Source organism: Notechis scutatus, chromosome 1, assembly GCF_049901735.1.
Source record: "Notechis scutatus isolate UNSWTSFEM ecotype Mainland chromosome 1, rNotScu1.2, whole genome shotgun sequence".
NCBI classification, from domain to species: Eukaryota; Metazoa; Chordata; class Lepidosauria; order Squamata; family Elapidae; genus Notechis; species Notechis scutatus.
This window is the reverse complement of record NC_142009.1, coordinates 303,076,591-303,093,418: the sequence shown is the minus strand read 5'-3', so window position 1 is coordinate 303,093,418 and position 16,828 is coordinate 303,076,591. Positions and strand designations below refer to the sequence as shown.

The following is a 16,828-nucleotide window of genomic DNA, read 5'->3' as shown; positions in this document are numbered from 1 at the left end:
AAAACTACTCCTTTTGAGATTCTGGGATTTATCTGGTCACCCTCTATGAGTCCAAAATGCTGGATTATATATACTTTTGTTCTTATTCATTTATTACCCTTGTGAAAGGTTGTTGCATTTTATAGACAAAAGTATAGGCTATTTTGAATTTTCTGTATTAGTATTCAAACTGAATTTAAATCATGTTATGGAAACTATAGCATAACGGAATACAATCAGTTGTACTATTACAATTACTGCTGATACTAATTAGGAGACCATAGTATTTATATTTAAAACTTGGAGAGGAGCAAAATTATTAATATGAAGGCCAATACTTTTCTAACAGTTGCCAGTACCACGAAAGTATATTTCTATAAGCAAAAACAGTTACCTGACTAATATAGCTTGAGGGAATGGTTGGAAGAGAACCATTTCAGTCAGTCAAACTTACCAGTATCAGTAAAAGACTGAATGTCAAATGTAAGATCAACACTCAGATTTTCAGAATTCTCAGTTTTCTTAAACACTAATCCAATCACCCACATTGTTCGAAACTCTTCTCTGTGGGAAAATAATAATAAAAGTCACAAAGGACAATAGAGAGAATCCTAAAATATAACTTTTGGTAAATAACTATTTCCAACATCAGCCATTTGTGTAACATGTTATAAAATATTCAACAGAGGCATGACAGTTCAGTGATTTTAGAATTATATAAAAATCTTGGAATTCTCAGAAACTATTGATGTTTCAAGAGAGCAAAACTGCCAAAGGCTTGTTGCCAAAACAGGGTAAGTAAAGTTGTGTCTAGCCTGATTTCAACCACTTCATGATAGGCACAGAAAATTATGGATTTTTATTTTTAAGTTCCCATCAAATTGAATAAACATTAGCTCATATTGATTTCAGCCTTCCTAACTATGTGAGGAAGGCAAATCAAATCTAGTTTGGGTATGGTAAATTTGTTTTCTCCCATGCCTATCCCATCTATCAAGTCTTTTTCAGCTCCTCTGAAAAATAAATAATAGAAATGCCTTTCTGCTAACATAGACCTACTTCCCAGGCAGAAGGAAATCAACAACTAGCAGATGACCTGAATGTGTTTTACTGCAGATTTGAAAGGAAACTACAGCCACGTATCTCCACAACCCCTATCTCAAACACACCAACAACAGCCAAGCCTCCTACAATTGGCCCCAACCCACTGGGTTCACAACCTCTAGTGATCACAGAAAAAGAAGTGCAAGATCTATTACACAGACAAAAGCCAGGAAAAGCACCAGGGCCAGACAAGATAACTCCTTCTTGCTTAAAAGTCTGTGCTGACCAATTGCCCCCCATCTTCACACGAATCTTCAATAGATTACTAGAGATGTGCTTTGTTCCTTCCTGCTTCAAACACTCTACTATCATCCCAGTGCCAAAAAAGCCCTCCATCAAGGAACTGAATGACTACAGACCAGTTGCTCTAACATCTGTAGTTATGAAATCTTTCAAAGGCGTGTGCTGTCCCACCTGAAAACCATTCACAGATCTGCTGTTAGATCCCATGGAGTTTGCATACCGAGCAAATAGAACAATGATGCTGTTAATATGGCTCTGCACTACATCCTACAACCCCTTGAATCTCCAAATACCTACGCAAGGGTCCTCTTTGTAGACTTCAGTTCAATACCATCAGTCCAGACATTTTTCTAAGTAAATTAAACCAACTAGCGGAACCTGAACACACTTGTAAGTGGATCATAAGCTTCCTAACAGACAGGAAGCAGCAGGTGAAGCTAGGCAGAATCACATGATACCTGTACAATTAGCACAACCCCCCACCAAGGCTGTGTGCTTTCTCCACTTCTCTTCTCCCTATATACCAATGACTACATCTCAAATGATCCTTCTGTTAAAATAATGAAGTTTGCTGATTACACAACAGTGATTGATCTCATTCAAGACAACGACAAATCTGCATAGACAGGAGGTTATACAATTTGCCTCATGGTATAACCAGAACAATGTGGAACTGAACACACTCAAAACCATAGAAATGGTGGTAGACTTTAGAAAAAACCCTCCCATACTACCATCTCTTACAATACTAAATACAGTATCAACGGTAGAGATTTTCAAATTTCTAGGTTCTACTATATCACATGACCTAAAATGGACACCTAACATCAAAAATGTCATAAAAAAAACGCAACAAAGAATGTTCTTTCTGCGCCAACTCAGAAAGCTCAAACTGCCGAAGGAGCTGCTAATACAGTTCTACGGAGGAATTATTGAGTCTATCATCTGCACCTCTATAACTGGTTTGGTTCTGCAACCCAACAGGACAGACACAGACTTCAGAGGATAATTAGGACTGCAGAAAAAACAATTACTACCAACCTGCCTTCAACCGAGAACCTGTATATTGCACGAGTCAAAAAGAGGGCTGTGAAAATATTTACAGATCCCTCACATCCCGGACATAAACTGTTTCAACTCCTTCCCTCAAAATGATGCTATAGAGCACTGCACAGAACAATTGGACAAAAGAACAGTTTCCCCCCGAAAACCATCACTCTGCTAAAATAATAATTCCAACACTGTTCAACTATTACAAAGTCTGCACTACTATTACTATTAATTTTCTCATCACTCCTTATCACCCATCCCCTCCCACTTGTGACTGTATGACTGTAACTTTGTCACTTGTATCCTTACGATTTATATTGACTGTTTCCTAGTATGATTTGTTTGCTTATTGTACCCTATGACTATCATTAAGTGTTGTACCTTATGATTCTTGACTTTTGACAAATGTACCGTATTTGCCGGCGTATAAGACGACTTTTTTACCCTGAAAAAGATGCCTCCAATTGGGGGGGTCGTCTTATATGCCGGGTCGTCTTATACGCCGGCAAATAGTAATTGGGAAGCACTGCGGCTGCCCGCGGCTGAGGCACTTTTGCGCACCGTGGAAACGAATCCCGTGAAGCCGAAAGGAGCAGCCAGCCTTCTCCCAGCTCCCAAGGAAACGAGGCTCGCACCGCCCGAGCTCCGCTGAGGTATCCGGCTGGGGCTGTCAGGAGTTGTTACCGCTGGCGCGGCTCCAGTCCCGCGTTGCCTCGGGAAGGGAAAGGCAAAACCAGGAGCCGCTGCTGCCATTGCAAAGCGCCGCCGCGGCTCTTCCTTTTTGCCTTTCCCTTCCCGAGGCAACGCAGGACTGGAGCCGCGGGAGCCGCGCCAGCGGTAACAACTCCTGACAGCCCCAGCCGGATACCTCAGCGGAGCCCAGGCGGTGCGAGCCTCGTTTCCTTGGGAGCTGGGAGAAGGCTGGCTGCTCCTTTCAGCTTCACGGGATTCGTTTCCACAGTAGACAAAAGTGCCTCAAAAAAAAAAAGTGCAAAAGTGGAAGGCGTGCGGAAGAGGGGGTGAGTATATAACAAACTATATTTTGAGTGGAAATGTTGGGGGGTCGTCTTATACGCCGGGTCGTCTTATACGCCGGCATATACGGTATCTTTTCTTTTATGTATACTGAGAGTATTTTCACCAAGACAAATTCCTTGTGTGTCCAATCACACTTGGCCAATAAAGAATTCTATTCTATTCTATTCTATTCTATTCTATTCTATTCTATTCTATTCTATTCACCCAAGTGCATCTCTGAATTAGGACTGCACTCTACTTGTTCAACATTTAATGACTGTCAAATGAAACAAATTTTGGGTTATAAATATTACCAAGCAACTACTTCAACTACTTTGTCCCTTCTTCAAGTAAGAACACATAATAGCTGTTTGAGATCCTAATCCATGGTCTATTGCAGGTTTAGTAACTGGGAACTGAGAACTGCTTTTCTGCTTAAAAACATTAATATTTTCTATCATGTAAAGCAGTGATCCCCAACCTTTTTGACGCCGCGGCCCGGTACCGGCATCAACTGGGCGCCGCCATCTTTTTTTGACGAAAAAGTGCTTCCGGTGACCTCACCGGAAGCACTTTTTCATCAAAAGATGGCGGCCCATGCTCCGGTGAGCTTTTGGGTAGAAATGGCTTTCTACCCGGAAAAGCTCACCGAGCGCTACGCCATCTTTTTGATGAAAAAGTGCTTCCGGTGAGCTTTCTACCCGGAAAAGCTCACCGGAAGCACTTTTTACCAAAAAGATGGCGGTGCCAGCAACCAGCGGCCCGGTAAGACTTGTTCCGCGGACCGGTACCGGTCCACGGACCGGCGGTTGGGGACCCCTGATGTAAAGGATAACAAATGGATAAATCTTTCTAAAACAACTATTTAAATAACGTTGGATGGATGATAAAAATAATGTTATCATTTTCCATAATCCAACCAAAAATTGTCTTGTTTACTTTTGTTTACATCTTACTCATTGAATAGGAGTTTGCACCCAGAAGTGCAATCCTCTAGAACAGGGGTCCCAACCACGGTCCGCGGACCGGTACCGTCCGCGGAACAACTCCTACCGGGCCGCTGGCTTGCTGGCGCCGCCATCTTTTTGATGAAAAAGTGCTTCCGGTGAGCTTTTCCGGGTAGAAAGCTCACCGGAAGCACGCTTTTCATCAAAAAGATGGCGGCGCCAGCGCTTCGATGAGCTTTTCCAGATAGAAAGCCATTTCTACCGGAAAAGCTCACCGGCGCTAGCGCCATCTTTTTTGATGAAAAAGTGTTTCTGGTGAGGTCACCGGAAGCACTTTTTCATCAAAAAAAGATGGCGGCGCCCAGCTGATGCCGGTACCGGGCCGCGGCATAGAAAAGGTTGGGGATCACTGCTCTAGAAGACTTTGTGCAAAAGCTTTCTGGGGGTAAATTCAAAAGTATATATCTATTTGTGTAAAGTCTCTCAGAAAGGGCGTTGGTACTTACCTGATACGCCCGTTCTCTGAGCTGTGAGGAGCATCCAGTGATGGGAGGTGCTTCAGTCCCTTCTAGGAAGGCTGGGCTTAAACTTGAGGACACTCCTCCTCCTCCACGAGACTCCTCCTTAGCGTCCCCAGTTTTGTGAAGCCAAGGTATTGATACCCTATATGCTTACGCCTATGTAGTAACCCTGGCCAGAACAGACCCCCTACCAGACGGAATAAAAGGGAGGGGCTGGATGCTCCTCACAGCTCACAGAGAACGGGCGTATCAGGTAAGTACCAACGCCCTTTCTCCCATGAGCTGTTCAGAACATCCAGTGATGGGACATACCAAAGCTTGGCACTGTCCTAAGGGCGGGACTCCATCTGGGTTGCAGACCTGTCTCTGAAATAACTTGCTGCAAAACTCTCCTACCAAATGAAGCCTCAGCAGAAGCAAAGACGGCAATTTTAAAATTTCTAATAAATGGAGATGGAAAAGCCCAGGTTGCAGCTCGGCAAATCTCCTCTATTGTAGCTTGGGTCGCCCATGCTGCTGTAGTGGCTGCACTCCTGGTGGAGTGAGTGGTAATGCCTTGGGGCACTGGAATCAAGTGAGAGTCATACGACTTAGCGATGGTGGCTCTTAGCCATCCACCTATGGTAGAGAGTGAAACCTTGCGCCCCAGGGTGTTAGGCTGAAAGGACACGAAGAGGGCTTCTGTCTTTCTGGAGGGCGCCGTGCGCTCTATGTAGATGCGTAAGGCTCTTCTTACGTCCAAGCAGTGCCATTGGTGTTTGAGCCTGTGTGATGGACGTGAGCAAAAATTTGGGAGCACCAGCTCTTGAGCTCTATGGAATGCCGAATTAACTTTTGGAATAAAGGAGGGATCTGGTCTGAGAACTACTCTATCTGAATGGATAATGCAGAGATCTTTGCGCACCGATAATGCAGCTAGTTCGGAGATTCTTCGGGCAGATGTAATTGCTATCAGGAAAACTACTTTGTAGGTTAGAAATCGAAGGGTCGTGGTCCTTAGTGGCTCGAAGGGACCTGTAGTAAGGGCCAATAGTACCTTATTTAAGTCCCGTTGGGTATCAGTGCACTACGGGGGGCCTCAAGTACTTAGCACTGCGCAGAAAACTGCGAATGTGAGGGTGATGAGATATGGAGGTAAAATCATCCCAAGATATGACCAAAGCCAGGGCTGCCACCTGTCTCTGCAGAGTATTGGGTGATAAGCCTTTGTTTAGGCCCTCCTGCAAAAATTCTAATAACTGCGCTACTGATGGGGAAGTGGGGTCGATCTGAACCTTCTGACACCAATGGCAGAAGCTAGATGAGATGGCCTCATAGATTTGGTTCGTTGAGGGACGTTGAGCCGACTGAATAGTGTGAATAACTTGAGTAGAAAGGTGTTCATCTCTCAGACGTCGCTATTCAACTTCCATACGGTAAAGTTTAGCCATTGGGGGTCCGGGTGTAGCACTGGGCCTTGAGACAGTGATATGACCGATGATGGGATCCTCCACGGTGGTACCGTCAAGAGGTCCTTCAGGTCCGTGAACCATGCTCGCCTTGGCCAATAAGGAGCCACTAATAACAGGTCCGCTTTTTCTTCCAGCAACTTCTGGATCTTGTGGATCCTTGAAAAGGCATCCCTTGTTGATTTCGGGCTATGTCCACCATCGCAGAGACCTGAGAACGGTTGATGGAACTTTTACGCAAGTCCTGCCGTCGTCTCTCCCAGCACATTGGTATGGCAACAGGAACCATTGCAGGGTTCTTGCATGGAACCGGGCCCAAGGGATAATAGAAATACAAGAAATCTTTTTTCCGAGCAATTTAGAAAGGAGACATAGTTGTACTTTCCTAAGAGTTCTGATCTGTTGAGCCAAATCTCTAATGCTTTCTCGTCTGTCAGGGGAGAGGAAAACTTTGCCTTCCAGGGTGTCAATAATGGTGCCAAGGTGAATGAGTCTAGTAGAGGGTGTTAAATGACTTTTTGACCAATTGATTGAGAACCCATGTTGTAGGGTTACAAGTGTAGTTTGAGTGTTTGAATTTGCTTGATTGATGGAAGATGCCAGAATAAGAATGTCATCCAAGTAGCATTGAAGTCAGATGGACCTATCTCTGAGTGATGCTGCCAAGGCAGCCAAGACCTTTGTAAAAGTTCTGGGAGCTGAAGCTAGGTCAATTGGGAGAGCAATATATTTGTAATGAACGTTGTTGTAACAGAAACGAAGGAATTTGAAATGTGAGGGCCTAATTGGGATATGTAAGTAAGCTTCCGTGAGATCTATGGAGGTAAGGACATCGTCTTTTCTGATGCTGAGTAAGGTGGATTGGAGAGTGGTCATTTTAAATTTTCGGTAAACTAAATATTGGTTTAGACGTTTTAGGTCCAGGATTGCCCTCCACCCCCCTGAACTTTTAGGGACCACGAAGAGGTGTGAATAAAAACCAAGACCTTTTTGATTAGAAGGGACGGGTTGTATGGCCCGGATCTCGAGTAGATGTGCTGTGGCTGTGTCCATGAGAAACCTTTTTTCTGCGTGCCTGGAAATTGGGGACTTCATAAAAACATTGGGGGGTGGGTGGGTGGGGTGGAGCTGAACTCCAGTGCCAGACCAAATCGTACTGTTCCTGACCCATGTGTCAGTGGTAGAGGAGTCCCATTGGTCGGCAAACCTTTTTAGGCGACCGCCTATGGGAATCTCATTGTGGTCGTTACTTGGACCTGCGGAAGGGCCTAGATCCTGTACCTCGAAATTGTCTCCTAGGATGGAGTCCCCTTCTATATCTGTCCCCAGGTTCAATTCTATCTGTCTGTTGTCTGAATCCAGGCTGTCTTTGAAATCTTGGATAGTAGGGTTGGTAGAAGGGGCGAAAGGAACCCCTACAAAAGGGCTGTGGTGATCTGGACTCTGATCGACGAAAAAGAGAGGGAAGAATTTTCTTTTTGGTTCTGGTTTCAATTAGGAGGGGTTCAAGCGCACTGCCAAATAGTTTGTTCTCCGAGATGGGAGCTGAGACAAGTCGCCACTTGTGCTTGCCATCTGCCTGCCAATGCCTGAGCCAAAGTAACCTTCTAGCCGTAATTTGGGAAGCAATGGCCCTCAAGGAAAATTTAACTACATTGAAGGTAGCATCTGCTGAAAACTCTGCAGCAGCGATTAATTTAGCCACATCTTGATGTGCCCTAATGTTTGAGGCTGGAATGGCATCCCTCAGGTGGTGGAGCCATCTTAGAGATGATCTGGTGAAAAAGGAGGCAGCTGTAGCCGTTCTGATGGCCCATGCATCCGAGACGTGTGCCCTGCAGAGGGCTAGTTCTGCCCTCTTTTCCTCAGGCTTGAGAGCCTCTTCAGCTTCACTTGGGATGTCTGAGGAAGATGCAAGCACAATGATAGGCTCATCTACTTCTGGAGTGTTTAGAAATTTAGAGAACTCGGGTGCCAAATTATAGTATTTTTTATCGTGTCCTGTGGGATCGGGATATGAGGCTGCTGCAGCCCATTGTTTTTGTACTAAATTGGAAAACATGTGTGACATAGGGATAACCTCTGCCTCAGTGACTGGTTGAGAGAATATGAGATCCTCTGCTTCCCCTGGAGTATTTGGTGGGGGAGGGGTACCCATGTTACCCAGTCGTGCGGTGTTCTTGGCCTTAAATAGCAGGGATTTAAATAATTGTGGGCGGAATAATCCTGTAAATACGGAGAGGTCATGTGAGAGGCCTTCATCATCAGACATTCCCCTTTCTAGCGGATCCACCTCTGACAATACCTGGTCAACGGTGTATACCAACCCTTCCTCCATTTGATCCATTGGATCCCCTTGATCTCCCATATCCTGTGTGTACTGAGGGTCTCTGACAATGGGCAACGATAGTTCTGGGGGAGGGGGGGGGGACCTGATGAAGATGTGGATCCGTGATGCCCAGAGAACGTTCAGAAAGAGATCTGCAACCCGAAGCTGAGGGTGTTCGTCCTGCCTGAATAGCCTGTTGGATGCCTGCTGCTATGCCCTTCTGGATAGCTAGCTCCATCCACGCCCGCATGTTGGCAGGGATTTCCTCCGGAAGTTCCTCCTCTTGTCTGAGGCCAGCAGCAGTTGGCGTGAATGTTGCCTCTGGAGCCCTCCTTGGGGAAAGAATGTTAGAAAGAGCCTCCTGGGGAAATTGTATCAATATGCTGCTCCTTCTGGATAAATCCAGAGGGGCGGTTGGAGGATTCTGGGTCTGTGAGGTAGAGGGTATGATGAGTGGTAAAGAGGTGGGCTGTGCAGCTGCTTGTGTACGTTTTTCTAATGCCTGATGGCATCTGCGTGCATCTTTCTCTGCTGCCTTAAAGGTCTTTTTGGGCTCCATGGACTTATCTCTATTTTTAGCACTTAGTCTAGATCTGGAGTTGTAGCTGCTGGCCATGGTAATGCCTTTGATAGCAATGGAAAGAGGCTATGAAATTAGGTGGCTGGAACACCTAGGGGCCTGCTCCCTTAAGGGGCAGGGGATCCTGGAATAAATAGTTCCCCAATGCCTTTAGCAAATGTTGTCTCCTTGTTCTGTTTTGCTTTGTTATCTATTTATCTAGATTTTAATAACTTAAAGATTTGTAGAATTTAAGTCAATCAAGTCAATTTTTGAATAAAGTACTTGTAATATTAAATGTGGAGACCAGAACACCCCACTCCAGACCTGGCACCCATATGAGATCACAGAGGTCTGTAACTGATAATTAGATCAGTTTAGCTGCACTCATTGCCTGTGGAATCCAGCAGTTCAAGTCCTCTATCATCCAGTGGACTGGAGGCAGGGACTCCTCCTTTCCAGGTCCTCAAGAAAAGAAACCTTGTTGGAAAACTTTCCTCACAGACAGTAACAATACTCAGCCTTTAAAATGCTGGCTGCCTCGTGGCAGAATGAAAACGAAAGCAGCTATCACAGCCCGGCCTGCTGAAAGCAAAACCACTCCGCAGGAAGGCGCGGGGGCTAATTCCCTGCCCTGAGGTGTTCTGCGGTGAAAGCCTCATAATAAAAAGGGGGAAAGGCTGCACTTTTAAATGGAAGCTTCAAGCCTCGAAGGGGCTTGAGCTGCTTGAACTCCGGCTGAGAGATCGGAGAGATAAGCCTTTTTGTTTAGAAGTTTAAGGCAGCATGTCTCTGAAAGGAGAGGCTTTTAGCCTCAGGGCAGATTGGAAAGATAACCCTCTCTGTTTATGAGGCTTTAGCCTCAGGAGGCTGGAACGTAAAAACAAAACAAAAATGACTTTTGGAGGTTCCCAGGGGGGTGGTTGGTGACAGAAAATATGGTATTACCTGACCTGAGAAATAAATCAGCTAAATCGCCAGTGTTCTGTTCCGACCAGGGAAACAATAACACAACCTGTCTGAAGAAAGGCTGAGCTAAAACTGGGGACGCTAAGGAGGAGTCTCGTGGAGGAGGAGGAGTGTCCTCAAGTTTAAGCCCAGCCTTCCTAGAAGGGACTGAAGCACCTCCCATCACTGGATGCTCTGAACAGCTCATGGGAGAATATCTCAAAATGTATAACTGCAAGGCAAAATTTTAGATATGATTTTGTGAACATCAGCATACGGTATCTTCTGTTACCTCTCTTACACTCTTGTTCATAGAATAAAGAAGACAACTGCTAGAATTTTTTTTTGCAAGCACACCTCCGGATCCACTTCCAGCTTTTGTAGTACAATAAAGGTATTTTAAATCTTAACTGCATCTGCATATATTATCCCAATTTTAATCTTTTTCTTTCAATTTCTCTATTGTCCTACATTTCCTGTGGAGAACAAGAATCTGATTTTCTTCCAAATCATGACCTAAATTAAACTGTCAACCTTCTGACAAAGTTAATAGGAAAAACTGTTTTTTTTCTTCCAGTCGTTTTATTAAGTTTTTAAGTGCCTTACTTGTCAGGATTTTCTTTGGGTGCTGGAAATGACTGAGGATTTACATGAGCCAGTGTAATGAATTCATTCTTCTCCAAGCTTCCAACCAAGATACGGATTTTTGACTCTACTAAGCCAACCCTAAAAGATAACAGGCAATATTGAACAATACAAGTAGTTAGTCAACTGGAATAAGTTAAAAGTATAATTGCTTGTGAAAGAAGTTTCACAGAATATTTCTGCCAGTGATAATATTCCCCTTCATCCACTATTTCTCAGGACTGCAGAACCTTCCATAAATGCATGGGTGGCAAGGTAGAGTTGTGGAAGATAAGCAAAAATAGCCTTAACAAGAGAATCCAGTGCATAAAAGAGCTATCCATAATCTATTTCACAAATTCATAATTTTTAGAAAATGCTGATTTGGGTTTATGGTATCTAATTTTCCACGCTAATCTCCCTATCATCAGTTAAAGATTTATTCTACCACAGGCAAGATAAAGATTCTAGTTTTTTTCCTCACTAGAACCTCTTGCTGAATATCTTAATTCTGCATGGGAAAAATATGTTATTTACAGGACTAGCTGTTTCAGAAGTTTTGGGAGACTAATAATATTGTAATCTTTGTGGCTAGGGCTGTGGTTCTCAGTGTGTTAATACTGTAGGTAGGAAGTTGGTTGTTTGGAATTTTAAGTTTGATTTATTTATATCCCACCTTTATTATTTTTACAAATAACAAGGTAATGAATATATCCAATACTTTCCTCATTCTACTTCCCCCACATTAATAACCCAGTTTGATGAGTTGGGCTGAGAGTGACTGCCTACCTAAGGTCAGCTAGCTGACTTTCATGGTCAAGATAAAACTTGAACTCACAATCTCTTGATTTTTAGCCTGATACCTTAGCCACTGGAACAAATTTTATTTTGAATCTTTTCATTTTATTTTTCTATCATTTGTAAGGAGGTCATATTTAGAAATGAGTAGCATTCAGGTTTTAGGAAGTAAATGAATACAATAATCAAAGAAGAAAAGTTATGCATACTTATGGAACAGTGATTGTTTTCGTGAATTTGCCTCAATATGATTGTGACATGTAGTCAGGTTAGTAGTCAAACAAATTATTTGCTTAAGAAGCTATCAAACTCTGAATGAGGCATTATCTGGTAATGCTAGTTTTTTAAAGTTGATTTAGAGCCTTATCAAACAGGGGGAAATAATGTTGATTAGAATAAGTTGATAAGAATAAGTTGTGTGAAGCCTGCCATTCAGACAAATCAGCCTAACTACCTTTATACAACCATTCAAAGAGACAGTAAAAAAGCTAAGAAGGAAATAGAAAAATAAAAATATATTTTCTCAACAGCCAAAACCCAGATAAGCAGGAATAAACACCAGACAAACTCCAATCAAGCAGAAAACAATAGCCCACTCCCAATCAAAGAACTACCAAGCAGTAAGCCACCCCCACCAATACTGGCAGAGCAAGCTTCATTAGCATTAATGTTAGCTAGTCAAGTAATGAAAGTTGTCTGCAAACAAGAAATTCAGAGAGCATCAAGATTCCACAAAAATGAGTATCGTGCTCTGGTTTTACATGGATTTTTTCCTTGTTTTCCTTTTTAATTAAGTATTTTCTGTTGTAAGTTTTAACTGAGCAAATTTGCTGTCGGCAGCCTGAATAAAGTGGGGATAAGGATTGAAAATGAATATAATCCCACTTGTTGTACTTAGTTTTAGTAACTCCGATTAGTGAAAACAGAAGTAAAGATAGTTATCAATGATTCCCCAGATTTACCCAGTTTTGCATAACACATTTTTAGAATGTGTGCTTATCAGCCAAAAAATAAAGAATTTTGTTGTTTCCAAGTTTCACCTTTACCGATCATTCACTCCCCAATAGGAGGAAAAGTAAATCAGAGATGTGGGTAACCATGTTATATGTAGCATAGTCATTTACAGTGTTCTGCTCAGACCAAATTATCTGCCCATAATCACATAAGGATCATAATCAAATGCTAAAAGATGGCATTATGAAGAATTTTACTCACCATTCTAATCGTTGTTTTTCTGTTGGTGCACTTGCTAGAAGTACAATATAATGCCTTTGAAAATAAAAAAATTATATTTCTTTTGAAAATTTGATTTGTATCCTATTTTTCAACATTTATTGTATCTCATATATTAATGTTGTCTCCAGTTAACCCGGTATCTGCTGTAAATATTTTAATCTTAAAAATCTGCACAGATACTTATAGTGGTTAATGTTATCAAGTCAAAACAATATTAACAAAATCAAAACACAGTCCTACAAGTTGAAATAAAATGAGATTCAGATTATGTATTAAAAAACTTTACTAGAACTAAATTTATCGTTAGTTGAAAAAGACTGTTAGTATTCTAGTAGCCCATTATTCTGAAAATGACTTCTAAACCATCTTCCCACATCTATACTGATAGCATGGAATATATTCAAGGTAATTCTGAAACGTTTTACATTTATGAACTCAGCAAACCATTTGCACTTCTACCCCCCACAAAAAAAACCCCACTGCTAAATATAATGGCCTCAATCCAGAACCCACTATGTGTTTTGATGAATATGCAGAACTGCTTCAGAAAACAAAAACAGCAATTGTGCCAAGAAAAGTTCACAGCAATTATCTGCCTCTGTTGAAGTGAATTAGTTTGTGGGCACCTTTTGGTCTGTCTGTTGGAAGTTCTGTGATAAATGTGATTGTTTTAACATATTGTAAGTTAACCATTTCTTGGTGTGCATATCTATAGTAGGTGAGTGCACACACACACATAAAAGTAAAGGTTTCCCTGTCCAGTCGTGTCTGACTCTAGGGTGTGGTGCTCATCTCTGTTTCTTGAGTGGGGGAGCCAGTGTTGTCATTTTCCATAGTCATGTGTTGTCACTTTCCATAGTCATTTTCCAGTACTGTATGACTAAACACCAAAGGAGTACAGCACACAGAAATTTGGTTAAGAGCACTACAGGTACAAAAAAATAAACAACAAATGCAGTCAAAGCATTTCTGACTTCCAGAACAGACTTAGAAAATTGTAGTGAGTGATATATGGCAGGGGTCCCAACTACCGGTCCGTGGACTGGTACCGGTTCGTGGAACATTTCCTACCGGGCCGCCGGTTTGCTGGGCACCGCCATCTTGTTTGACGAGAAAGTGCTTCCGGGTGAGCTTTTCCGGTTGGAAAGCGGCGTTTGGGTCCTGAAGGAATCCTCGCGCCTTAGTTTCATCGAAGAGGGGGGGGGGCTTCGAATGAAACTAAGGCGCAAGGCTTCTTTCAGCACCCAAGGCAAGGCGAGCCGAGCGACCGTCCCGAAGCGAAGCCCATCGACAAAGGTACAAAGGAGGAGTTGAAGGTGGCGGGGAGAAGCGGGGGACGGCTGGCTGGCCGGTCGCTCGGCTCCCCTTGCCTTGTCATGCGTGCTGATGCCGGTACCGGGCCGTGGATCATTTTGTGATGCCGGTACCGGGCCGTGGAACAAAAAAGGTTGAGGGCCACTGATATATGGAATGAACAACGTAGAATGGAATCTGCTACCTGTCATCTCCAAACTTTGCTCTTTATTATTTGTTGTTGTTAGTTGCAAAGTCATGTCCCCATTTTATTATATTATATTATATTAATTTAATAATAATCTTTATTATTACTACTAGGTAAAATAAAACTAGAAGCATCATTTGCTTTTGATGGACTGCAAATAATATTACAATGGACTTTCCCACACAAATGTTAGGATTTGTACAAAATTCTTTTCCAGCAAAATGCATACAGTAAATTCATTCTTAAAGTTAGTCCAAAATAATCCTACTTTGTAGATGTTTAGTTTTAATTGTTTTACAATTGTTATAAATTTTAAGTTATAATCTGTGATTTGTTATCAATAGAAAACTGAGCTTTCAAGCTATTTCAAATGAAATTAAAACTTTTTAACAATTTATTGTATCCTAAACTTGTGCTTTTTTCAGCATTTTGTTGGCATGAGATTATTTGTATCTGAGGGATAGATGCTATTCTCTGATATTTTGCTTTAATTTATTTTGTTATGAAGTATAATTAAGTTCTAAGTTTTTTGTGGCAGAATACAGAAAACAAAATATTGGATCATTATTGCCGTTAAATATTAATCAATCTGTACTTATTAAACTTGCACCTTTCCATATTTAGAACTGGATCTTTTAACATAGTATCCTCTAGTTATCGTTGCAGTTACTGTTAAGAAGACACATTGTACAGTAAATTCCATATACAGAAAGTACCTTCACTAAAATAATATGTGGTTTCAGTAAGAATAGTACCGTTATAACTATATAAGCGTTTTAGATCTGGGGAATCAACCTTTATTAAAACATTCTTGGGAATGTACAATATGTGTTTTACTCAAACCCAGTTTTACAGTTTACAATACTGCATTCTAATCATTGTAACATCAGAACTCCTGACTATTCAATTAATCCAACTATTTTCCATTATACTAATTCAATTTCTAATAATTTATTTGCAAAGCCCCAAAGATCCCAAGAAAAAATTATAGAGATGATTTGCTAATTATTAGAACTTACATATATATTTCATACTCAGTTGAAATAATAAAATCAACTATTTCTCCTAGGATAAATGTAATTTAATCAACAGTGTGTGATCAATTCAGCATTTGCCCATTACAGCAATGCTAGTCAATTGACCAGTTGAAATCATAGCACTAAGCATAAGAATGTTAAGAGATCAATATACTTAAAAAGCATCTTTCATACCATAAAATACATACTTGTATTTTTGAAAGAAGTTTGGAGCTTCAAAAAGTTTGGACCACTCTGCCTTACTCAGCAAAATTTCATCTGTGATAGCAAGACCTGAATCACAAAAACACATATTCAGCCTTTTACACATTGTATCTGTTTGAACATACTTTGCAAATTACAAGGGCTAAGACTAATATTACAATTAAATATCTTCATAATAAGGGGGTTTATTAATCAAACTTATCAACAAAATATCAGAACTCTGTAATGCTTGTTAGTACTCAGTTTGCTGTGCAAGATTTCAACAAAAACTTTATTTGCTTTGTTACTCAAGCTTTTGAAAATCAGAAAATCTAGGAATCAAATTTGGTGTAATTATGTTTTCATGTCATTAAGCTGGGTAGGAGTTGTATATAATCAGGTATTTAGAAACCAAATTGTACTACGGCTAAAATAATTAACTGAAAGATTTGCTGCTATTAAATCTTTATCAACTTTTCTAGTTCACACTTGAAAGTTCTTAGGCTATATGTTGTGGTATTTAATTACTACAACGGTATATCTGAAAACATACCAGCTGTTGGTAGGAGCTCCTGGAATATTTTAGAAAGAACTGGATAAAATACTGTACTCAATTACTTTCCATTTAGGAAATATTCTTCTTATGTTTTAGTATTTGGGAAATCCATAAACTCATAACTTACTACTATTCATTAAGTGCTTGGCTCTGTTATCCATTTACAGCATATATGAAGTAGGGCAGAATTAAAAACTTTCAGGAATAGATCTTCAGAATTTCTTACCTTGCTTAAATTCTTCAACCATGACCATACGTGTAGAAACAGATACATTGTAGGTAGAGTTCTGCTGGGGATATGCTGGTGTAATTATAGGCATAAGATGGTACCTATCACTGGGATTTACCTATACATAACAACAGCCAATCAGTTTTCTTCAATCACATTCAAGTAAAAAATTTTGGATCTGTCCATTGAAAAAAACTTCAAAATGATTATTCTGGTAAGAACTAGTAACTGTGAATCATATTAAATGGTTAAACCATTTCAAACATAAAAAATGGCCAACAAACCGTATTTTGCTTTTAGCAATTGAAAAAAAAACCTGCTATATTATTATGGTCATAAAACTGAAGCACTACTTCAATAATACTGAGGGATGTTGAATTAACTGGTTTGAATCCAGGCAGTACAATATTGATGAACCTGATGGCACATTACTACTTGGATCTGCTCTGTAATATGTGGTCCAAATTTTATTGTAGTATAAATTAAGAAAAAGGCCAATTTCATTTTTTTTAAAAAAAC

At 41.0% G+C, this 16,828-nt stretch overlaps 1 protein-coding gene across 1 annotated transcript in view; it reads right to left on the bottom strand.

Annotated features, from left to right (window-relative positions):
- Positions 1 to 16,828, bottom strand: part of PAPOLA (poly(A) polymerase alpha) — a 52,793-nt gene that overhangs the window by 12,822 nt on the left and 23,143 nt on the right. Inside the window, exons 11-15 of the mRNA XM_026679389.2 lie at positions 16,307 to 16,427; positions 15,530 to 15,614; positions 12,783 to 12,836; positions 10,752 to 10,871; positions 434 to 543 (exon numbers count right to left, since the gene is read on the bottom strand). Coding sequence (XP_026535174.1) covers positions 434 to 543; positions 10,752 to 10,871; positions 12,783 to 12,836; positions 15,530 to 15,614; positions 16,307 to 16,427 — 490 coding nt within the window. The remainder of the gene's footprint in view (positions 1 to 433; positions 544 to 10,751; positions 10,872 to 12,782; positions 12,837 to 15,529; positions 15,615 to 16,306; positions 16,428 to 16,828) is intronic.